Raw genomic sequence first — 24,793 nt, 5'->3', positions numbered from 1 at the left:
ATAGAGGGATTGAACATGAAATGCTGCAGCAGAAAGGGGTGCTTGCTCTGCCACTCCCCAGCTCCAGGGCGTCCCGAGGCAGTCTGTCTGAATTGAATCTTTGTTTCATCAGGTCCAGACTTCACACATTGTGTGGTCTTGCTTTGCCTCCATTTTCTTACCTATCAATTGGAGATGATAGTATTACCTCTGATAATACTGTAATTATAAAGATTAAGTGAGTTGTTTATAAAGTGGTGGGCATAAAGCCTGGCATGTGATCAGATTTTGTTAAGCATTTAGTGGAAAAAAATACTGTGACTCTTCTTGGTTTGATTTCTTTTTAAAAAATAACTACAAAAATGGATTACTCTGGTCTTATCATATACGTTTAAGAAAAGTCATCGTGGGCAGTTTGTGTTGTGGATAGAGGGAAAAGAAGTTATTAAAGCTTTTTCTATCAAGAAGTCCATACACTTCCATTCAAGAATCCCTCATTCTATTGCCATTTAAGAGAGAGTTGTTTGAGGCAGCAGTGGGAGAGGGGACTGGATATTCTAGTGGAAGTCTCTGAGTTTGTATAAAGGAGTACGACGAGAACGGATGTTAGGTAAACAACCAGCAAATGCCGTCTGTACTTAGTAAAGTACTTTCCTGACTACAGTTAAGTGAATAGACAATAATAGAATCAAATCTCAGAATTGAGTACATACAGTCATGGTAGATATAGAGTATTACTTATTCAAACGAATATTTATTTGTGGTAGTAGGAAAGAGCATTGGTGTGGAGTGTCCCAAATAGAGGGTAGCTCAGTTTTTTACATTTGGCATCAGCATTGAGACTTGTCAGTCTCATAGCACGTTGACCTTCCTATTCAGTGTGCCTGATTCTTTGACCACTAGATCAGAGCTCGGGGTTTCAAAATGCTGGCAAGTTTAGGCACTTTATCTGAAGTCAACTTGATTATATCCTGTAGAGTTATAAGTAGAAGGAATGTGTGTGTGATAGCAACACTTTTGCATAGTGTATCAGGCTTTTAAGCCTTTTCCTACTACACATGATCCTCACAGCAAACTTGTAGTTGGCAAGAATTATTTTCCCTTTTTTTGGAGATAAGAAAATTGAGGTTAAGAGATAGGTTAGGTAACGTATCCAAATTTCTAGAGCTAGCCAGAAAGGAAATTACGGCTGAGCTCTGCTTCCCCTGAAAGCGTGTGATTTTCTCTGTATACACGTGAAAAGAGCAGTGGCAGAGAGGATGCACAGTGACAGTCGGAAAGTCGTCAAGCATTAATCATCATTGCAAAGCCACAGTGTTGATAATCTTTAAAATGATGGTGAAGGCTTATCTCACTGTCGTGATCTTAAATATCTGGTGGCAACCTTTGCTCTCATGTATACATTTCAGAGAAACCATGGCAAGATTCCCTTTTCTCTCTTTGCTTTCCATCTCCCTAGGTGCAAACTCTAACGAGAAAGGTTGCTAGCTCTAACCAGAATGAAATGTGTAAAACCCTATGGTAATTTTGTTCACGTAAATGTTAAGAAAAGGTAAAACCCAATGTTATGGAACACTTGGTTTTCATTAAAAAAAAAGTGTGGGAAATATAGACAAAAGTAGGTGTAGCTCTTCTAGCTTTGGCAGGTTTTCAGTGCAGGTCTTTGGGTTCAGAGTTAAGAGAATTTTCACTCTGCACCACATCAGAACACGAGTATTTGAAGTAACCAGTCTGGGTATTCAGCCCCAGAAAGGACAGCGCGTGAGCAGTCATGGCAGTCTGTCTGCTAAAGGAGGAAGGACAGCAGAAAGGGATGAAGGGGCCAGTGTTAGCGGTTATCTCTAAGCTGTAGGCCAGAAAGAGGAAGAAGGAGGATATTTTGGTGTTGAATCACTTGGTTAGCCAGTTACACAGAGCTAAATTCTCAGACGTTGTACAGTCATTAAATTGTTGAATATGTTTTAGTTCTCTAGATATTTTGTTAGAGTTACTAGAGATGTGTTACTGGATATATATGCTAAAGATACTAGAGATAGTGGACATATGGGAGGAGTGAAAACATTTGACTATTTATTTGATGGAGGAGAATTTAATCCCATTAAAATAATTGAAAGTTTGCTTAAGAAGAGATTTCTAATAGTGGATTTTTTTATTTTTTATTTTTTTGTGGTACGCGGGCCTCTCACTGCTGTGGCCTCTCCCACTGTGGAGCACAGGCTCCGGACGCGCAGGCTCAGCGGCCATGGCTCACGGGCCCAGCCGCTCCGCGGCATGTGGGATCCTCCTGGACCGGGGCACAAATCCGTGTCCCCTGCACCGGCAGGCGGACTCTCAATCACTGCGCCACCAGGGAAGCCCTGTAATAGTGGATTTTAGAACAGTTTTCTTTTCTAGCCCTTGGGTAAGAAGACAGTGTTCAGAAGTTTCGGTCACATACCTTTCCATTTGGATAAATTTAACCTGTTTCATGTTTTCTGAGTGTTTCTGTTTTTGCTTCTCTAGGATCAGGGGGGTTTGGGCATTGCCATCAGTGAAGAAGATACACTCAGCGGGGTCATCATAAAGAGTCTAACAGAGCACGGGGCAGCAGCCAGGGTGAGCCTTCCCTCTTCTCACTCTCAGAAAGTGGTGGGGAGGGAATTCTTTCTGTAAATTCACTCAAAATCTTTCATATTTCCATCTAGGATGGACGGCTCAAAGTTGGAGATCAGATTTTGGCTGTAGATGATGAAGTTGTTGTTGGCTATCCTGTTGAAAAGGTACTTTTCCAAAAGAAAGCAGATGATACCATAAACTCATCCTTGAACATGGCTAAACGTGTGTGGGGAGGGGGGGTCAGTCATAGGGAATCAGAGCTGTGTAGCTATTTTAGACAGATATCTGCAAGGAAGAAAAGAGATTCTTTGGAACTTATTTAATTTCTACTTTCTGTTTTCCAATTAAGATGATGTTAAGGTATTTTTTGTTACCTGATAAATTCAGGATTCAGTCAGCATTTTTGATAAATATCATTTCAGTTTTTCCTTAGGAAAACTTGGAACTTCTAAACAAAGGTCAACTTAGTGTTAAAACTAAAGGAATATTTTTTAATGGATGTTTGCTCCTATAAAATATCCACTATGTATATTGCTTTATAAACAGGTTTTAAAACTCAACCATTAAATCTATAACTTTTATTGGGGTTAAACAGTTATTTGTGCCTGAGTTTCTTCCTCCTCAAAAGTGATGTTAATACCGTACTTACCAGGAGTCTCATTTGAGGCCTTTCATAAGTGCTAGGAAAAAAACCCTATTTTTCTTGAGATTTGGAGTGTCAATGTTCCATTTCTACATTGGCCAGCAGGATGCTTAAACCATTTTTAAATTCAGTTTTAATAATTGTATGGGTTTGATCCTTTAACTCACATGTGTATGTTCTAACTTGCCATTTGGCTTTATTCTTCTGCTGCACAGTGTTCCTTATCTTGCTTTTAACCTAAGTGTTTCCATATTATTAAAAATGTTTGTGTAAACTGCTTCACATTCTCTGTAGAATCAGAAGTGGGTAAAGCACCCCATATGTCTTCAAAGGTTGTAAGAATCCAGAGAACTGGGCAGTATTAATTAGAAATGTAAAAAGTTGAAAGCCCGTTACTTATATAATGAAGAATATGGTCAGAACTAGACTTATAGCAGAAATTAACTGTGGCCTTAATCAGTATCAGGGAATTGGAGAAACTAGAAAGGAACTGCAACCATTCTTGCTTGACCACTCAAGTCCTGACAGGGAAAGAATTTGCCTCTGACTCTTCTCTCAACCATAGATGGTTCTAGTTTCCAGCTATAATAGTGGAAGTATAAGTCTACTAATTTGCCTGTAAATTTTATTTCCCCTCTAAACCAACACCCTGCCAGTTTATTAGCCTTTTGAAGACAGCGAGGACAACAGTGAAACTGACCGTTCGTGCTGAGAATCCAGATTCCCAGGCTGTTGCTTCAGCAGCTGGTACAGCCATTGGAGAAAAAAAGAGCAGCCCCCAGTCTCTGATGGTCCCGCCGTCTGGCTCCCCGGAACCAGAGCCCATCCGAAGTAAGGGCTGGTCTCCTGCTAGTCCTGCGCGTATGACGCATTCAGACTCAGTATCGGGTCCCTATGTGGGAGCCACCTGCCTGTATGTAGCCCACTGCTTGAGAGGCCGTAGTCAGGGAGCCTGTTGGTGAAAGGGTGGTACAAAGCGAAGGGCTCCTGAAGCAAGAGCACTGGACTGTGAGGCAGGGGATCTGCCTGCTGTACATTAACCATCCATAGAGCCTTGGGAAAGCCATGCAGCCACTCTGAGCCTCAGCTTGCTCATCTCTAAGACAAGGGAGTGGTACTCTTTGCTCTCCAAGGATCTTTTGCTAAGGATATCTGTGATTCCAGGTATCTTACTAATACATTAGATACACCATTTTGTACATTCCTTTTTTTATACTACTGAACAAGTAATTTAACTTCCCAAAGCCTCAGTATTCTCATTTTAAAATGGATACAGTGATACCACTTCACTGGTGTGAAGTCAACATTGCCTGGCACTACATCAGACTCTTAAAAATGCACATATATGTAGTTGATATGAGTTGTATCCTTTGAGTGTAAATAGTAGATACTGTCAAAGTAGATGAAACAGTTGTATGTAGAGCACGGAATGAACTTTTGTGTATCATTAAAATGCCAGTCTAGTATATTGAGGCAAATTATTCCTTTGAGTTACTTTTTTGAGAAAAATTACACTGGCGTTTAATAAAAGAATAAATTTCAAGCTTTGCAGCATTGAAAATAAAAGTACTTAAAAACATTGCTTTTGGGGCTTCCCTGGTGGCGCAGTGGTTGAGAGTCCGCCTGCCGATGCAGGGGACACGGGTTCGTGCCCCGGTCTGGGAGGATCCCACATGCCGCGGAGCGGCTAGGCCCGTGAGCCATGGCCACTGAGCCTGCGCGTCCGGAGCCTGTGCTCCGCAACGGGAGCGACCACAACAGTGAGAGGCCCACGTGTCGCGAAAAAGAAAAAAAAACAAAAAACAAAAAAAACATTGCTTTTTTTCTGCAACTGGGGGAAAAAAATCTCTTTTGGCCTCCAGACTGAAACATTCAGTTCTTTTGAACAGGTTTTTAAGGAAACAGCAGTTTAAAACATTTGTAATATAGTTGGTTGAAAAGTCTTTTTTTTATTGAAGTATAGTTGATTTACAATATTGTGTTAATTTCTGCTGACTCAGCTATATATATATATATAAAATATATATAAATACACACACACACACACACACACACACACACATATACATATATATTCTTTTTTATATTCGTTTCCATTATGGTTTGTCCCAGTACATTGAATGTAGTTCCCTGTGCTATACAGTTGGACCTTGTTGTCTAAAAAGTCTTAAAGTAATAAATATCTGATGAAAGCAATCCTTTATTTAGAAATACTAATTCACTAAAATGTTAACAAAATATATGGAATTTTTTTCATTTTTCATTTTTAAGTAATCCCTAAATAGCATTGTCTATAAAAATATAAAATGCTAAATGGAAACATAACATAAAAGAAAATATGTTACACCTGTTCTTACCATTCAGGAGCAAGAAAATAGTCTGCCTCTGATTCCTAGAAAGAGAACACTTTTTCTAAAGCTAATCTATCAAGTATCCCAGCTTTCCCAAAATATGACATTTGCTCTATGCTTTTTGGTATATCACAAAACATATGATGTGAAGACTCTCATAAAACAAAGTGTAAAATTATATTCTCCTTATTTTTTCATAATCTAATCTTATTTATTTAATTCTGAGCATTTATGCACCAGCATTTAATATCCGAGTTCATAAAACATCGAGACACAAGGAAAGAAACTGCAAGTGGGTCTCACTTGATGTCTTATAAACTCAGATATTAAATCCAGCTGCTTGTATGCTCAGATTTGATTACATAAGTAGAGATGCTCTAAGATAAGATGAAAAGGGAAACCAAATCAAAAATCTAAAAAGCCCTGAATGGCAGGCACCATGACCAGAGTTACTGATGTCCTTTGTTTTGTCATCTTCCCTGAATGTGAGTTAGGTCTCCACCACATATCTCAGTTCTGAGTTTTACAAATCATAATTTCATAAGAAGTTTGTTTGGGTCCCATGAAACGTAGAATATCAAAGTGGAACTAGAGGTTCAGTTCAACTCTCTGTTCTCATTCCTTTTACCCATTACCTCCAGTAATTTAAAAAAATACAGAATACTGCATAAAATAACAGGTAATTTTGTACCCACCACCCTAAATTAACAATGACGATTTAATCATTTGTTGGATAGTTTTAAATATAACTAAAAGAGTAAGGTGGAATTATATAGTCTTCTTTGTCCCCAACTTGGGCCCATGTTTCTGCTCCATCCCCCAAAGGCACCCAGTGTGGTAAGTTTGATGTATATGCCTTCTAATCAATTTTTGTTTGTATTTCATTTCACTTTTAACTTATTTTTAGGTACAAGCAGGTCATCAACACCAGCAATCTTTGCTTCTGATCCTGCAACCTGCCCCATCATCCCAGGCTGTGAAACAACAATTGAGATTTCCAAAGGGCGGACAGGGCTGGGCCTGAGCATCGTTGGGGGGTCTGACACACTGCTGGTGAGGACACAGCCAGAGATGCTCCACATACACAGGCAGCCTCTTCAGTGAGCCCTGAGAGATCATTGTCAGGGAGATTTCCATCAGTTTTATGAAAGGAAATACAGAGGCTTAGAAAAATGTATCATTCACTGTTATTTTAATTTATAGGGCAGATACTCAGCTGCCTACTGGGATTTTTATTTTGAGTAAGCCAACACCAACTTAATAATATTTCTTTATACTTGTGACTGTGACCTTTAGATTCAAAATATTTCTGTTAGTTTATTAGTTCTTGCCATATTTTAATTTTCTTTTTACTGACTGGATACTCTTGGGTTAGACCCATATTGAGAGAAATCTGAAAATTTGGATAATTTATAGATAAAAATTTCTAAACGTCAGAAATGCTTTTAAAATCCATTCATTCCTTTTGTGGATAGGAAAGATGATGAGGCGATGTATATCTATTATATATGCGTGTGTGGGTGATTTATATATTTTATAATTTTTTTCTTTAAACTTCCCTATCATGTGAAAGAAATGTAAGCTTCTTTGAGCCTTTTAGCAAAACTTGTCTTTTTATGCTTTTCTTTCAATTTTGATATGTGACTCACATACAGATGCAGTGAGTGTATAACCCTTATCACTGTCTCTAAAAGTGAAGTGTGCTTTGACTCCATTTCTGCTCACCCTCCCTAGGGAGAATGGTATAAAGCATGGCTGTGTTTTGTTTGTGCCCTTAGGGTGCCATTATTATCCATGAAGTTTACGAAGAAGGAGCAGCATGTAAAGATGGAAGACTCTGGGCTGGAGATCAGATTTTAGAGGTACAGAATGCTGTGCATTTGAACTTTACAACTAACAAAGAAAAGGCTACTCTGGGGAGGATGGTCTTTGCTTATTTCTTTTTCCCTCCCTCCTTCCCTTCCTCTCCCCCCTCCCTCCCTTCTCCCTATCTTTTTTCCTTTTATTCAACTCACCTGGTTCCTCACCCTCTGTGTCCCATTTCTGTACAGGTGAATGGAATTGACTTGAGAAAGGCCACACATGATGAAGCAATAAATGTGCTGAGACAAACACCACAAAGGGTGCGCCTGACGCTCTACAGAGATGAGGCCCCGTACAAAGAGGAGGATGTGTATGACACCCTCACCATCGAGCTGCAGAAGAAGCCGGGCAAAGGCTTGGGGTTGAGTATTGTTGGTAAAAGGTATGACTGATCAGGGCAAATGCAATGACCTCTTGGAAATGATTGAATTTAAATTCCTTGGAAGAGTACTAGCAGCAGTAGAATCTTTCCCAACTGCTAGTGTTCTGTAGGTAGCTATTTCAGCCCATGCAGTAGTGGAACATCAGAAGACATTGGTGTTGAAATTTTTTAGTCAGTATTTTGGGGGATTTTGAAAGTACTAGACAAAAAGCCATTTGGTACTTTTGAGGACCTGCTGGGTGCCAGGAGATACATTAGGTTCTGGGGAACAGAGTTAAATAAGACATGGATCCTGGATCCATGGATCCAAAAACTCAGTTTGGTAAATGAGTATTAAATATATTCTTGCAACAAAGGAATCTGTTGATGAGAGACAGAAACGCATTGTGGGGGATCCGTGGAAGCACAGGAGAAAGGGACCGACTGCATGACCTTATTTAAGGGAAGTAGATTAGGAAAACCCCTTTATAAAGAGGTGCCAGGGATGAAGCCAAAAATGAGAGGTGAGAGTTGGTCTGACAAAAGTGGGCGAGGATATTCTAGGGAGAAGGATCAGTGTGAACAAGAGCACACCATCAGAAGGGAATAGAAAGTGTAAATTAAGAGGCCAGGGTAGTAGGTTGGTGAATATACATAAAGTAAGTACCTCATTTATTTAAATATGTATGTATAGTTAATATTAAAAAGTATATAATCCAGTAAGTTCCAACACTTTTATTCTTAAGATGGGAAAGCAGAGTATCAGATGGTGAAAGGGCTTGTTTGAGGTCATGACCTTAGCAAGAACAAGTAATACAATTCAACTTTTACTAAATGTTTCTACTAAGAGTTATCTTTGCATCTCAACAAGAAGTCCTTGAGTTATTTATAATACTTTTATGAAAGGAAGATTGAAGTAAGTTGAATATTTGTTCATTTTGCATAAACCTATCTTGTATGAAAGTTAGACCTGTAATGATTTAAAAGAAGAGACATCACAGCAACGGTACTTAATTTTGAGGAACAAATGGTTTTAGTTTGAGATACATATCCGTTATTTATTTTCAGTAACGTTAATGACCCTGGTGATAATAGCAACATATTTATATAGGCACAGGTCAATATCCATTCAAGGCTTCGTTATGGTGTAGAAAGAACAATAGATTTAGCTCCCAGTGACTGACTCTCAAGTCCTGTTTTTGCCATTTAGTAACTGTGACTCATAAAATGAGTATAATAGCCACTTCTACTCACAGTGTAGAACTGTTGAATAAATATGCTTATGAAAGATATGTTCAATCTATGAAATATTGTAAAGACATAAGATACTGTTTATTACAAAAAATAATTCTCATAGTTGCACCAGCGTTGCTTAAAACTTTCAAAGTCATAAAAATAGAAGTACAATTTCCAGTTGTAAAATGTTAGCCTTTCATTAAATAAGCATTGCATTACAGCTGGGAAAAAATAATAATGTTGACATTCAAAATTTTACGTTTGCAGAAATGATACTGGAGTATTTGTGTCCGACATTGTGAAAGGAGGAATTGCAGATGCTGACGGAAGATTGATGCAGGGAGACCAGATACTAATGGTGAATGGAGAAGACGTCCGTCACGCCACCCAGGAAGCCGTGGCAGCTCTGCTGAAGGTAGAAATCCAGTGTCACAAATGCTCATGTGTAATAGTGTAAGAGAAGGAGGGGCGGCCACATTCAAACACGTATTTATTTAATATGTTCTCTCAAATAAGATGTTTATACATTAGACACCATATTTCAGTAATATATCTCTAAATAACAAACTTACAATCAGCTGTTTATTATATTATTATATATTTATTTAGCAGTAGTAAGAATTATGAACTGAGTATCTGTGTTCTTAGTAAATCTTTTATCACAAAGTGATTACTGTGTGGCTCTTTTCTTGAAAGAAAAACACATTTTCAGTCCACAAAGGAGAAAAAAAGTCTTAACCTCAGTTCTCCCCTGCCCCCCCATATTTATATTTGGATTTATTCTTATGACCCCTAGCCTAAGGGAAGAATCTCCTCCCTGGCACGGGTGTTCTTTGAAAAGGGACTCAGCAGAAAGGCGGAAGATCATAGGAGGCAAGAAGGGCACCTCTGGAAGTTGTGCTTTCTGGACTGCCCTGTCCCAGCCTCTTCCTTAACCCCTTACTGGGCGCTAAATTGGAAATCTTTATATTTCCCCAGAGATGAAGAATGTGGAAGAAATATTTTATTCTTTTTGCATGACAGAAGAGAATGTTTGGTTCACATCTTATTCTGATTCAAAACTATTGAACTATTTAAAGTTTGACATGTAAAATCATAGTTGGATGGGTCATCCTTATGAAATGAAGACAATGCAATGCAGATTTACCGGGCAGTACCTTCAACAGTTATTATTGTTGTTATTTCAGTAATTATAATGCCTCCATCCCAAGGTACCATTGCTAGTCTTAAGTACATTTTACATTGTGAAATCTCTTTCCTCCATGGAGTAAACTCTCCATGAAGAATCATTTTCTGATTGGAAAGATCCAGTCTCGTTTTAAAAATGTAAAATATAGAATAGTCACTTAAAAATACAACTTGTGGAAGTTTAGACATATTTCCTATCAGGGAATATTCCAGTTTCCAGAGGGGATTTGTGTTCCTCCAAGTAAATAAAGCAGTGTTTATCTCATTGTTTTCCTTTAGCTAACATGTGTTTTTAGGACCTGAAGTGTAGTTCAGTGCTGATTAAAAATCGATCGCCATCAGTATCCATGTCATGTGGCACATGTTCAGTAACATGAGCACATAACTTCATGACAGTGTCTGACAGCAGGAGAAATGTCAGAGATCTCAGATGCTAGTGGGAGCCTCTTCAGTGGCTAAGCTTAGCTTCATGGAGTGATTTTCCAGTGAGCATCTTGTTATAAACCTCTGTGGTTTGCATAGGATCTGGTATATACATATACATTTAGTTATTAATAAAGCACACGTAAAGTCTATCATTTCTTCTTAGAGTTATCAATTTTCAAAAAATAATTAGAATTCTTTAAGGAGAAGTAGCTTCCTTTAGGAGATAAATTAACAATGATAGTTTACTCTGGAAGATAGATACCTCTCAAAGATAGGGAAGGAGACATCCATAAAATAACCTAAATAATTTTAGAACCAGTTAAATCACCATTTAAAAACCCAGTTTGGCAGTATATAATGAGAGCCTTAAATATTTATATAGCTTTGCTATTTGTACCTCCAGCTGTTGCTTGTTGTTGTTTTGACTTGTTATTTCTTCATTTAAACATCTTGCAGAATCCTCAATACACAAAAAACTTCACGTACGTAAGGTTCATTGCAGTGTTGTTTGTAATAATAGAAAACTGGAAGCAACACAATTGACGATACTACTTTGTGCTCAACACTTTGATAAGAATTGTGCATGGATTATTTTATCACAACAACCTATAATGGTCTCTGTTTTTAAAATGCAGAGTAAAAAGACTTATCAGGGTAAACATCTGCTAAGTTCACACAGCTAGTAAATCACATAGTCTGGATTTAAACCAGTGTATCTGACTCCAAAAGCCTGAGTTCTCAAACACCTCATTGTGCTACTTTCACATTAGACTGTATAGCATTTCTTGCATGCCTATGATTTATTCGTAAAGGACCACAGGGAAATTGTCTTCAATTCTCGTTTTGTGTTTACAGCAATATGGCTTGTTTAAGTATTGTATATTATAATATATCTATTCAGGTACAGTGAGGCAGTAGGGAGCTTACCCAATTATCTGAGTACCTCTGCTATTGAGGGCAAAACGAATTGTTGTGGTAGTGGTTATTTTATTGTTTTTGTTTTGTTTTTTAAGATCTGAGTTACTTAGTTCTTTTGGCCTATCTAAATTAGTGTATTTCATGAGATAATTGCTTGATTCTCCATGTCTCTTTGCCTTGACAGACATGCTCTCCATGTAAATCATGAGGCAGTAAGACAGACACTGGGTGTTGCTGCTGCTGCTTGTTGTTATAATTTTTTTTTTACTAGTTTTAATGTTTTAGAAAAGCCTTTTTCCACAAAGGATTGGAGGTATCCTTGCCCGTGGAAATTCCAAAAGGAAAATGCCTTTCAAAAACCCAATTTTGAAGAGTAAAATGTAATTCTAAAGCTGACTGTAGTATTTTATTTAAACATTTCATCGAACAACTTCCCCCCCCCAGTGTTCCCTAGGCACAGTAACCTTGGAAGTCGGAAGAGTCAAAGCTGGCCCATTCCATTCGGAGAGGAGACCTTCTCAAAGCAGCCAGGTGGGTAGCTGTGGAATTCATCAGGGCAATGCAGTCCACAGGCCAAAAGGAACTCAAAGACGGCCCTGACCATGAGTCTGTCCAGGGTCATTTACACACCTGGCAGCTTGGCAGAGTGGCTGAGGTGCAGAGTTTGTGATAGGGAAGAACGAGAGATGGGAGTGAACAGGCAAGCAAGGTGGATGGAGCTCTTGAGTAGTTTGTGAGTCATTCTAAGGAACTTAATTCCAACCATTCTTCTTTTCTGACATGATTCTTTTTCCATAATCTCAAAAGTAAACCTATTAATATATACATATAAAGTCTACAAAGACATGTGTTTAAAGTATTTTTATAACAAACCTTTATCAATCAGTATTGAACTGAAAAAATCCCATGTAGGTGAACTGTAGAAGCTCGCCACCACGTATAAAATATGGTGTGAGATAGCTGGAGTATCTTGGTAAGCCCCTCTCTTGTCTTGCCTTCTGATGACAGAAGCCCATTTTTATCAGCCTGTCCTTAAGGACCTCTTAGTCACCCTTGAATGATTACCATTCGTTTCCTGTCGACTGGCCTTAATTCTGCAGTTGTTGAAGTCCCCATCTATGTACAGCATTCGTTTAAATTTAGAGAAGATTAGCTTGGGTGAGATTATGAAAATCCACTAAAGTTTTAGGAAGGTTGGAATCAATTGCATCCGTTCTTTTGCCTTTAATTTATTTATGTCATTGGACAAATTCTTCCTAAAAAAGAAAAAAAAAAGAGAAAACTCAGTGGAAACTCTCCATATTGATTGCCCTTCAAATTACCAAATGCCACTGTTGCTTAACAAGTATTTCTAAGTCCATTAAAAGAATTCTGAAATAAGTTGTATTTAGCGGGTATTATTACTTCCCAAACTTTCTAAAACAACTGTTATGTATTTGTAGATAAGTGAAGGGAGCCTGTCATCGTTCACTTTTCCACTTGCGGGGTCCAGTACATCTGAGTCACTGGAAAGCAGCTCAAAGAAGAATGCATGTAAGATTGGATTGAAATTTTAAGTGGTTTGAATTTTGGCCATCAACCGTGATTTTTTCCCCTGTTTTACTTTACCTCTGAAGCTCTCTTTCCTCTAAATCATCCCAAACCCTAGTATAGGTGCAAAAATTCGGAAGAGCATGAAGCAATGCCTATAGCGGCATTTCCCATTTGATGTTTTCCCTACGAGGTATACTAAACATTAGAATCAGGATCCTGCAATTTTTTTCTTGCGAAGCAGATTTTTGTATTTGATTTTTATTCCCTTTTTCTGTTTAATGTAACACCAGTATATCAGAAGATCCCATTAAGTGAAGCTTTCTTTCTCCATGAAGATTGCAAGAAATTTGCTTGATAAAATTAATATGATCCTCCTGTGTTTTAATTACATGAAATCATGAGGCAGAGGGTTTTTTGGCTTGGAGCATTGGTTGAAAGTTGTTCAAATTGAAGAAACTAACCACATGGCAGTCTCTGTTTGCAATGTAACTAATATTCTAGAAATTTAGGCACTTAAGTCCATGGATTCTTTTTAATGCTTCCATGACTTTATTTCTCTCAGCTGTGCACATGTCTTTCTATCCAAAGCACATCCTGTCCTTAACTCATTCAAAGTGGATTCTGGAGTTGTGTAAGCAATGCTTGAAATAAGAAGGAAGAAACAGGATGGTGTGTGCATTTTTCCAACTGGGAAGTCCCTCCGTAAGACAGATTTAATCATGTGTGCTAGTAACTTTGAAACCCCCTTTGCAAAAAAATTAGGGTACCTCACTTAGTCCCATCTAGCTGTAGACATCAACTGAAATTTAAACTAACATTAAAAATGTACTAATAACCATATTTTATCTTTTTCCTATTTACAGTGGCATCTGAAATACAGGGATTAAGAGCAGTTGAAATTAAAAAGGTAACTTGGGAGAGAGGAAACAATATAAACTCTGTTGACTCCAAGGGCATCTGCATATGTATTTTCCTGTTAGCTGCCTTACTATTTTATAGTACCATCTGATAAAATATGTATTATATGCAGTGGAAATAGCCCAATGCAGTCTTTGCTGAATTTCCTTGTTTGAAAAATCATTTTTGGTGTACTCTTTATTGCCACAAATGGTATCAACCCAGCCCCACGCAAAATAATGCCGGGTCTCTCTCACTTCTCATATTAGGATAAATTAGCCATTGCCTTCAACAGAGATTTCCCATTCTCCTGAAACAGATTCCTCTGATAGCCATGCACAACAGAGAAAATAAAAGCAGATATAAGTGCTGCGCACACTTGTAGACACTTCATACCATCGTCATTTCATTTAATAGTCACTGCCGCCCTTTGTGAGAGGCACGGTAATCTCCATTTTGTCCGTGAAGATCTAGGGATTCATTGAAAGCAGTGGACTTGTTCCAGATCCCAGCGTTTGTAAGTGTGGGTTTCTGGCTTTGAACACGGGTCTCTCTGATTCCTTTTCACTTCATCAGCTTCCTTGATTTTCCTCATTCCCTGTAGCGTGATTTTCATTTAGTTTTGATTTCTTTTACCTCCTGAACAGATGCTTATTTTTCTAAATCACATTAAGGACCTGTATCAAATAAAGTAATACAATTTTCTTGGGCATCATTTTCCACCCTCACATCTAGAAGATCAAAGTTAACTGTAGAATATTGTGCCAAAGAGACCAAAATCCAATTAAAAATATCAGTTTGACCAAAATACTCTGTCTGTCCAATGGCAGGGACCCACTGACTCATTGGGGATCAGCATTGCTGGAGGAGTGGGCAGCCCACTTGGTGATGTTCCTATATTTATTGCAATGATGCACCCGAATGGAGTTGCAGCTCAGACCCAGAAACTCAGAGTAAGTTTTACTGATAGCCCTGGTAGCCCTAGCAAATCTGTCGAAAGGTTTTATAAACCCTTTGACTCTGGCCAACTGTTGCAGGCAGTTTGAGATGTCTGTCAACTTTTAAATCCGCTTACCCAGCCACATCAGGGCTTGAGAGGAGAATTTGTTGTTGTATACAGATTTTCAAGTAAATGAAATGGGATGATTTATAGTTATTTCTTAATATTTTTTACTTGTTTGAAACCCTGTGGAAGAAGTTAAAATAAAACAGAAGGTATTCTCAGAAGGTATTGCCAGAATGAAGTGAAATTTTTTCTTTACGTGTTTTTTTTGGTTTAAATGCTGGTTTAACTTTATTAAATTGAAAATTGTCATTTATGTTGCATTTGTTTATCAGTTTTGCAAAAGTTTAGTGTAAACATGACTTACAATGTGAAACTATACAGAGCTTGATTCAAAATTGAGGGATTTTGCATATGTAGAGCACTATGATAGAATTTATGCTAACTGCCCAGTTCTGAAATAATGTGAATATTCCGTTAAAGTAACTCAATCTCTATAAAGTAAAATCTGTATGGCCTCATGCTTTAAAAATGGTCTCAAACCATAATCATTATTTAAATACTGTCTAAATCGGTAATGGTTCTATTTCCCTTTTGCTATGTAAATTTATGACTGGCACTTAAAAACAGATTGTAAGCGTAACACAGGGGTCAGAAAACTTTTCTGTAAAGGACGAGATGAATATTTTAGGCTTTGCAGGACATGCATGTGTGTCCCTGTTGCAACTATTCAACTCTGCCTTGTGAAAGCAGCCAAATAATCATGTCTGTCCTCCAACCAGATTTTATTAACCAAAATAAACAGTGGGCCAGTCTTGGCCTGTCAGCCGTAGTTTGCCAACCCTTGACTTAGAGTCACAGCTAATGTGTATAATAATAATATCCAGAGAGATTCTGGTTCCCAAAAGATAGCAGATATGGTATTCTTTTAATAGGAAGTAATGTTTTAACCAGGAGAAACAAAGAAAAGGCAAGCGTGATTCCCTGCCCATTGCACCAAAGATGATAGAACTCAGCCATTACTTGCAGCTTCTCTTTGTGGTCGCTGCTGCTTGGAATTGGACGTTTCCTTGGTTCTATTTCTATTGCTGATTAGTAGTATATATGTGGTGTGGAAGGTAGGGAAGGAAATCATCCCACTCTCCATGGCTGTTGTAGCAGATGGCTATTTCTCTCCCTCGCAGGTTGGGGATAGGATTGTCACTATCTGTGGCACATCCACTGAGGGGATGACTCACACCCAGGCAGTTAACTTTCTGAAAAATGCCTCTGGCTCCATTGAAATGCAGGTAAGATTTTTATCCCAACTCTTCTAATATGGGTAGCTTGAGGACACATGAGATTTAATGTTAAAGCTATAAAATGATTAAATCTCCTATTATTGTATTTACTGTTTCCCTTGAACATAAATGATTACTTTGAGAATTCCAAGAAAGTACATAGGAAACACATTCTGTCACATTCTATCCTGATGCATTTATCATTTCATACTTTATATCTTAGGGGGAAAATTCATGGTCTTGGCAGGAAATGATTAATCGCTGAAATTTTAAGTGGTGTGATTGAGTGACTTACATTCTAAAGATCTTTAGAAAACAATTGCATGTGAAACCATGTTTGAAAAGCATCAAAGAACTTGGTAGAATTGAATTAGTAGCGTATTCTTAGTGTCAGTTGGAAGAGGCCTCTGGACCTTATGAAATTCCTGAATTTATGTTAACAGAAATGATTAAGTGTATGATAAAATACACATTTTATTCCCAGTGCTCTTTTTGAAGAAAAATTACGATGTCTTCCTAGCCACATGAGCGTGTGTTTTTTCTCTTTATATTTCTCCTGTGTACAGGTGGTTGCTGGAGGAGATGTGAGTGTGGTCACAGGTCATCAGCAAGAGCCTGCCAGTTCTAGTCTTTCTTTCACTGGGCTGACGTCAAGCAGTATATTTCACGATGATTTAGGGTGAGCTCATATACTGTGGTTTGTATGTCCCTGTTACCCACGTAAAGGTGAAATGATGGAAGATGAGGTACAAAATATGAAAACCAAGTGTTTCTAAACTCTTTGATTATGGAATGGTAGGTAGATAGATAGACAAGCAGATATGCATGCATGCTACTACTCTTCCCACATTTTCATCTCTGAGTTTTTTGAGGGAACATTTTAGTCTTGGGGGTCAATCTATCCTTTTAAAAATTCCAACATTGCCTAATCATTTCATGAATCATACTTGTGATTAAAAAAAAATTCACAGTTACCCAAAAATTGAGTACACTAGAATTAGAATATAGAGAGAGGAGCATGTTGGAATTTTTACATAATTTGATGCAGCTTTTATATTTCTTATCATCTATTTTTGTCTCTGAGCTTGGGAATACTGATGTTTATGACTTATTCCATCATAGTCTTTGGCAGTTTAGCCTCTCACTTTAAATAAACTGGAAAAGGAAGGAGCTGCTTTATACAATGAGAGCTTGCCATGAATATGTTAGGTTAAGGGTAGTATACATGAGTAAGAGAATAGGGTGTTAAGTAGTCTTTCATTAGATTATGTAAATTTCAGATACATAGCACAGCACACACTGACAATTTAAGCATCCCCAAAATACCCGTGATGTACTCACTGTCGGTAACACAGAGAGTTATACTAGCTTTAGGTGGATGTCAGCTAACCCATAACTTACAGATTCATGGAGATACATATATATATGCCATATATGTATATATTTTTTTAAAGTCTAAAGACTCTTTTTTTTCTCCCCTTTACTGTAGACCTCCTCAGTGTAAGTCTATTGCACTAGACCGAGGACCAGATGGCTTGGGCTTCAGTATAGTAGGAGGATATGGCAGCCCTCACGGAGATTTACCCATTTATGTTAAAACAGTGTTCGCGAAGGTAAGCTTGCAAATTTTAACCACCCTCTTCCCCCCTAAGCATTCATTAATGGTGGTCAGCAGCGGGCTTATAAGTTTATGGCTTGAGGTAACGCCCAATGATTAACAGTTGATTATTTTCTTTTGGAAATCCCTACCGGAATAGGTCGTTAGATATGTTTGTCCAGTTTGAGGTTTAGTTATGTTTAAAGGAAAATAGGCTCAAATTGAAGTTCCATGGATACTCTCGACAATATACATAAAACTATTAATGAACGTTAGTTAGACTGTCAGGCCTGATTGTTTTCCTTTGGAAACAAGTTGTATGTAATTGAACGTCTTTTGCAAATCGGACATTTTAAATATGTGTATGCTAAAGAGACCTGACATTTTTTTCTTTGCATTTTTTGTTGTGAAATATAAAACAGGCACAGAAAAGTACATAAAATACATAAGGAGAATAACTAGTTAGTAGGGCATTTATTTTGCAAGTTTCATTTCATTGAATGGAATAGAAAAATAACTACTAAAAATATTAAGGAGTATCCAGCAGCTCTATCACCTACCACAGATCAGCTGTTTGCATTCAAGGGATTCAATAAAGAAAAGAAAACTGTTGGTATATAGTTATAATCATATAGCATCCTCTTCTTTGGTAAGAATATTTAGAATACAAATAAGGTTATTAACAACATTGGTGAAGCTATTAAAATAACTTAAACCCATATAATTATTGTTAATTTTTTGTTAAGACAATTTTTAGGAATGACAAAATTTCCTGCAGGAGAAAATTCAGATTCTCAAAATTTTACAGCACGGAGGAAACAAAATTATGTTAAACCCATTAAAAGATTTGGTACAGGGGCTTTAGATTAGTATTATAGTCCTTTAAAGTGCTTACTTAGGGAGGTTTCATTCTATTATTTTGAAAAAAAATTATTTTTCACCAATTTAAAGTGCTGTATCTATAGCTATAGCTATCTCTCTAGCTATAGGCTTAATTTATGAGATTTTTTAAAGCCATTGGTATGTCCAAAAATACAAACAGCATTTGCCAGTAAATAGAAGAGTCATGCAGTCCTTTTTCTCAGCCTCGGAACAATTTATTTAAGGCATGCTAGTTAGAACATATTTTAAGAATTTCATCATTATGGATTCCTCATTAACTTTTCCATATTTTTAATCTTATATTTAATTGCATAATTGCCTACTATACTTATGCCTAAGATGAGGTTCTTTTCCAAACAGCAGTGTCTGTGTTTAGTCTTAATCATTTAGGGCCCATAAGGAATATGAAGACTGTCCACCCTTGGGAAGTAAAGAATCAAGCAGCTTAAGCCACCTTTTGAAAGACAAAGAAAGAATTAGAATTAGAGTTAGCACGACTTGTGCCTTATCCTGTCCTTGTCAGCATACATGTGGGCTTTTGTGCTTCTGCAAACCTTTGGGTTTGGTGACCCTCATGCCCTTGTCCTATAAAACTGCTTTTGTCCTGTAAAACTGCTAATCCTTTGTTTTCTTTCTGTAGGTCTTCTTTATAGGATAAAAAATCTTGGATTCTATGAAATCATTCCTACTAAGCATATTCCCAAATATTCTTTATTAATTTGAGTTCCTACCAACTGCTGTGCTGAACAGCCAAAAAGCCATCCAACTAATCTATTGACTGCTAAATTCTCTCTCAAATTGGAATCTCAGTGCTGAAGCCATTTAGGAGAAAGGCTTCCTTTGTGTCTGTTCATCATTGCTTAATGGCTTTGGAGCACCTGTGGAGCGCTGAGAGCAATGTGTGTGTACATGCAGAGCAATTCACATTCTTGTTTGGATCTTTTTCTGTTGTGTAACTGCAAGGCAGCATTTTTTGGGAAGTAAACAAGCTGCTTTATAATTGCAGGGAGCAGCCTCTGAAGATGGGCGTCTAAAGAGGGGTGATCAGATCATTGCTGTCAACGGGCAGAGTCTAGAAGGGGTAACACATGAAGAAGCCGTTTCCATCCTTAAGCGGACAAAAGGCACCGTCACTTTGATGGTTCTCTCCTGAATTAGCTGCCAGAATTGAGCCAACTCAACTTCTCACTTACATCCCATGCTACAAAGAGAGTGGAACTGGTCCTGTGCACTCCTCCTGGGCTGTGTTCATCCGGCTCTTCAAAACTGTAGGAAAAAATCGCATGTAAATTTGTTTTTCTCATATGGAAATGATTTTCTTACAACCTAGCATCACTTTCCCTTTCTCTTTGCATTTTGTGATGGAAACTCAAAGAGAAGGGCTCTTTGCATAGATAAATCCAGTCTTTCTTCCTGAAGATATATGACATTTTATAATCATGTGGGCAGAAATTAATATGGGCTCAACTGGTTAGTAGAGAAAGGAAAAAAAATCATTCGAAAGCTAACCAAGGGAAAATGGTCTCATGAAATTAAGGTGAAAATTGAAAATATAAATTAAAGAAGAAAATCTCAAGTTTTATAAAAATGCATTCTGTTAATCCACCTTCTCTCCCCACTTCTAACTAAAAAAGAAAAGAAAAAAGTTGTACTGAAAATGTTTAAAAATACTTTCAGTATTTAAAAATGTTGACTATTATTAAAACATTGCAACTCCCAGCTCTAATACGCACATATATAGTTTTCTCCTAAAACGGGCTTCAAGATTGGGTAAATAACAACAGGAAGCAATGTTCCTAAGTTTGTAAAGAAACCACTTATTGCACATCTTGCTGTTCATTTTCATTTTTGACCTATTATACAATATTTTCACATTTCTATAAGTGAAGTGATGACGCTGCCCTGTATTGACTGCAGTTTCTCTAGAAAGCAGCCTTGCTAACAACGCAGGAGCATAGGAGGCTCTCCGAATTGTTAGTGATGGTTTTAAGGGATGCAACACTGAAACTGTGTCAGTGTGCTGTGCAGTTGGTTTTCAATTAGTATTAATCTTAATGACAGAGAAAAAGCAATGTGTTAGTAATTATTTTGGTTGTATGCCATTAGTAAATTGATAGAAAAATTAAGGGGATTAACATAAGTTCATTTCATTGCCTTATATTAACATCTTATAATACAATAGTTTAAGACTAAGGGAAACAGATGGAGCTGTTTATTGAGACAACTGGTGAGGAATTATCATGTGTTCATTCCCATTTTAGAGCGTGAAACTCCTACAGTAGAATATATAAAGTCACTTTAAATATTATCTATATTTGTAACAAAAGTAGTGTACAGATATTTTATTACAGCGCTTTTGTGTAAATGCGGAATTGAAGTGAATAAATAAGAAGTTTCATGGTGCACAAAAAAAAGCAGGCATTTTTATTTTGTTCTTTTTACTGGGGAAAAGCTTTATTATACTGTTCAAGATTTACAATTTAAAATTGGCTTTTATCATGTCTAACTGAACATATGGTGTCCATAGTTTTACAGTTAGAGAAACTCTGGACAACAACATTATGAAAAGCTCAAAGCTTTTTATGCCCAGAATTTTTACTAATGCTAAAAATGCACAGACTCCTCATGGAGCAGAGGAAGATAAACAGCATTAAAAAAAGAGAGGTGTTGTGCCTGTATGTGCTTTTCTGAAACGCTACGAGTGATGCAATATTATAAGTTGTTCTTTAGAGTAGTCAAGAGTTAAAGCATGTTCAGATAGAAGAAGTCATAATGAAAATTATTTGTAATAATGAACATGAAAAATCTGATTTGAACACTGAGCAAGGAGTTGAGGAACCTTTGTTCTGCTAGTTCTTCCCCTAATTAGCTAATGAACATATGCATTCCCTCTGATTTATCTCATCTGTAAAATGATAGGTGATTTTATCTCAAAGCTTATATCAAGTTCTAAAATGTAAAAATTCTGTGATTCTTAGATATACGAAACGAATGACACAACTACATGTTGCATCAATTTGGAAGCTATTCTCCCCAGCCAGCTATTGTAAACTGAGGTACTTGAGGTAACAAAACTCATTTTACTATCCCAGTGACACGTCTAACCTCTTACTCACCAATTAATGGCCCTCTGTCATGAAGGCATGTCAGGATCCTCTCATGGTTGGCTGCTGGAAGCTGAGCCACCCACTTTTATGTTTTAACCAGCAAAGATTTTATGGAGGCCACTCTGTGGCACACCCTAGGAAGGCCAGTTAACCAGCCATATTGAAGTTTGAGTAAATGTGTGAAGGCACTCCTGTGAGAGCACCCAGCTGGGTATCTGTACTAGCCTGTAGAGCATTGCCCCCAAGTTCATGTCTACTAAGAACCTCAGAATGTGACCTTATTTGGAAATAGGGTCTTTGTGGATGTAATCAGTTCGGTTAAAATGAGGTCATGCTGGATTACAGTGGACCCTAAATCCTTAAGAGAAGGCTATGTAGAGACACAGAGACAGAAGAAGAAGGCTGTGTAAAGATGGGGACCAAACAAACAAAAAACAAAACAGAGTACCTGGAACCACCAGAAGCTGAAGAAATGAGGAAGGTTTTTTCTCTGGAGTCTTCAGAGATAACTTGTCCCTGCTGACCCCTTGATTTCAGATATCTGGCCTCCAAGACTGTGAGAATAAATTTCTGTTGTTGTAAACCACCTTGTTTGTGGAACTTTGCTACGGAAGCCCTAGGACACACCAGTATAGTATCTTGGATGTTTTTATATCCTTAGCTACTATCACTGTGCCTGGCAAATAGGAGAGGCTCTATACATTTTTGTTCAGCATGTAAATGATTGAATTATATATAGGTTGTGATTAATTTCATGGTCTTACCTTGTTTTAGTTAAGCTAGCTGCAGCCTTCATACTGAATGCAAAACAGGAAGCAGTGGGAATGCCACTTGAGAATGTAAAACGCTGGGGATAAGCTCCCCTCCTGAACTGCTACTAATTAACGAAGTCAAAGCATGTAGAAGTGAAGAAAGAGAGGGAAGGAATGAAGGAAGGAAGGAAAAGAAGATTGAGAGGGAAAGAATATCGATGCATCAACATTAGAGAGAGTGACAAAGGCTTATGCTTCCTATGTTATTCTTTCTTGGAAATGTAAGATCTCTCCGTGGAGAAGGAAGAAAGTGATCAAAGAGTTTGAAGACTTGAACGTTATAGTGTTAATTCCATGTGCAACTCAAGACCATGTACAACTCAAGATTGTGGCTTGCCCATAACAGGTTCAGAATATTTGTTTTTGTGATTAAATTACATTGGTGAATATTGCATATTTCTGGTGTTCTTTGTGACCCCTCCAAAATGATGATGATGGTGATGATGATGATGTATTTGATTTCAACACCTACTGATTTATAGCAGCAGATGTAGCAATGCGGTGTGGCAAGTCAGTAGAGCCCGTACGTCAGAACAGTGATGGAACTAGAAGCATAAAAGATTAAAATTCATGAAAGACAAGAAAAAGGAGCTTTTTTTTTCCATTTTAAGAATCTTGATAAAGCTGATTTTGATAGATTCGAAGAAGCAAAGTAAGCTCTTCCCTGCTCTGAGGTATACCATGCCAAGCTGTCTTAGACCTGGTCATCTAGCTTATTGTCTGAGAATGCCAGAGATTTAGTGCCTGTCTTCAGATCTCCATCACGGTGAGTGGAGAAGTTGAAAAGATGCCTGCAGGGAGACAAGAATCAGTATGCTTTCTTGGGTCTAGGTGTGGGAATGTCGAAACTGTCATCACCTGCTTTCAGCAGCCCTGCTGTGTTGTTTCATGTCAGTGACAAGTATTCTGGAATGCATTTGATTTGTGCAAAGATGTTCCTCAACTTTGTCTACGAGGAATTCATGTTTAACTTTGACCTTTCCTAAAGGGAGCTATTTGTAAGGTGGGATTGGCCTCTGTTACCTCAGGAGGAAAAACACATGTTGGTGACAAGAACATTTCTAAATGAAGAGCGTGGAAACTAGGCAAAGCAAATATGGTTACTTTGATTTTTGACATTGCAGCTTTTTTCCTTCAAAATACAGGTACTCCATTTTATGTAAATTAGAAAAAATTGTATAATTTGTCTAGGAATTTTATTTATCATTCAAGTACTGAAAGTTCAATTGTAGGTCCTTCCAAGGAATTCTGTCAAGACAGAGGCAAATCTGTGGTAATGATCTCAGAATTCTCTCGCTGAAAATGTTTCTTGAAGTTTCAGAAAGTACTGCCATCAAAGGAAAACTGCTTTAGGCAGCTTCTGAGAGGGAGCTGTAACTTATTCATTTAATACTGGACGTTTTTCAGAAAGCCGTGTCATTCGCTGATTCTTTGTGATCCTTTCTCCCTCCTTCCCCCATTCTCCTCCTCACATGTGGATTTTCAGAAATAAACAATTATCCTTGGAAAACCTACTTTTCCTCTTCTTTTCTTATTGATGTATTAGAAGTTGTGATTTTTTTCACCTGAGTCTACCTTGAAATATTTGGCATTCAAGGTTCTACTCTCTGAATTTCATTTACCTAAAGGTCCTTTATTCCATTCAGTAAAACTTACAGGTTTACCTTGCTTTGGAAAATTAACTGAGATAACTGTATTTAAAGCATTAATACCATGCACATGACAAGCTATCAAGAAATGGTAAGAGGTATTGTAGTATTCTATCCTGGAAGACATAGAGTAATGGAAATTCAGTAGCTTTCTTTAAATAGACTTCCATTTTCATTTTTGTATTACCATGTCTTTTTCTTCTGAAGTTGGATGCAAATCAACTTATACCAAAATTTCAGTTGTTTTGCATACAATCTTCATGCTGTTTCCCATATCCTCATATAACTCTACTATTAATTACTAAATATCTTTAGACTCCTGTTTAACTTAAATGTGCTTTAAAAAGGAGTTATATCTCACTACTTCAAGTGGAAAACCAATATAATTTGCCATAAATTTAGAGTAATTATGAGCAAAAGTGATGTTGTTGAATTCTATCAAAATACAGTTGCCTACCGAGGATCGGAACTTG

General features: G+C 37.5%; 1 protein-coding gene across 1 annotated transcript in view; it reads left to right on the top strand.

The window, feature by feature from the left end:
* MPDZ (multiple PDZ domain crumbs cell polarity complex component) overlaps window positions 1-24,181 on the top strand; it is a 168,394-nt gene extending 144,213 nt beyond the window's left edge. Inside the window, exons 34-48 of the mRNA XM_060155075.1 lie at window positions 2,482-2,574; window positions 2,664-2,738; window positions 3,874-4,048; window positions 6,476-6,621; window positions 7,347-7,430; window positions 7,620-7,813; window positions 9,296-9,443; window positions 12,005-12,091; window positions 13,003-13,093; window positions 13,957-14,000; window positions 14,821-14,943; window positions 16,178-16,282; window positions 16,840-16,952; window positions 17,763-17,886; window positions 19,759-24,181. Of these exons, the coding sequence (XP_060011058.1) occupies window positions 2,482-2,574; window positions 2,664-2,738; window positions 3,874-4,048; window positions 6,476-6,621; window positions 7,347-7,430; window positions 7,620-7,813; window positions 9,296-9,443; window positions 12,005-12,091; window positions 13,003-13,093; window positions 13,957-14,000; window positions 14,821-14,943; window positions 16,178-16,282; window positions 16,840-16,952; window positions 17,763-17,886; window positions 19,759-19,905 (1,749 nt within the window). The 3' untranslated portion in view covers window positions 19,906-24,181. The remainder of the gene's footprint in view (window positions 1-2,481; window positions 2,575-2,663; window positions 2,739-3,873; window positions 4,049-6,475; window positions 6,622-7,346; window positions 7,431-7,619; window positions 7,814-9,295; window positions 9,444-12,004; window positions 12,092-13,002; window positions 13,094-13,956; window positions 14,001-14,820; window positions 14,944-16,177; window positions 16,283-16,839; window positions 16,953-17,762; window positions 17,887-19,758) is intronic.
* The last annotated feature ends 612 nt before the right edge of the window (window positions 24,182-24,793 follow it).

Source organism: Lagenorhynchus albirostris, chromosome 7 (genome assembly GCF_949774975.1).
Source record: "Lagenorhynchus albirostris chromosome 7, mLagAlb1.1, whole genome shotgun sequence".
In the NCBI taxonomy this organism is placed as follows: Eukaryota; Metazoa; Chordata; class Mammalia; order Artiodactyla; family Delphinidae; genus Lagenorhynchus; species Lagenorhynchus albirostris.
The sequence above is the reverse complement of the archived record's forward strand: the minus strand, read 5'-3'. Positions and strand labels throughout refer to the sequence as shown.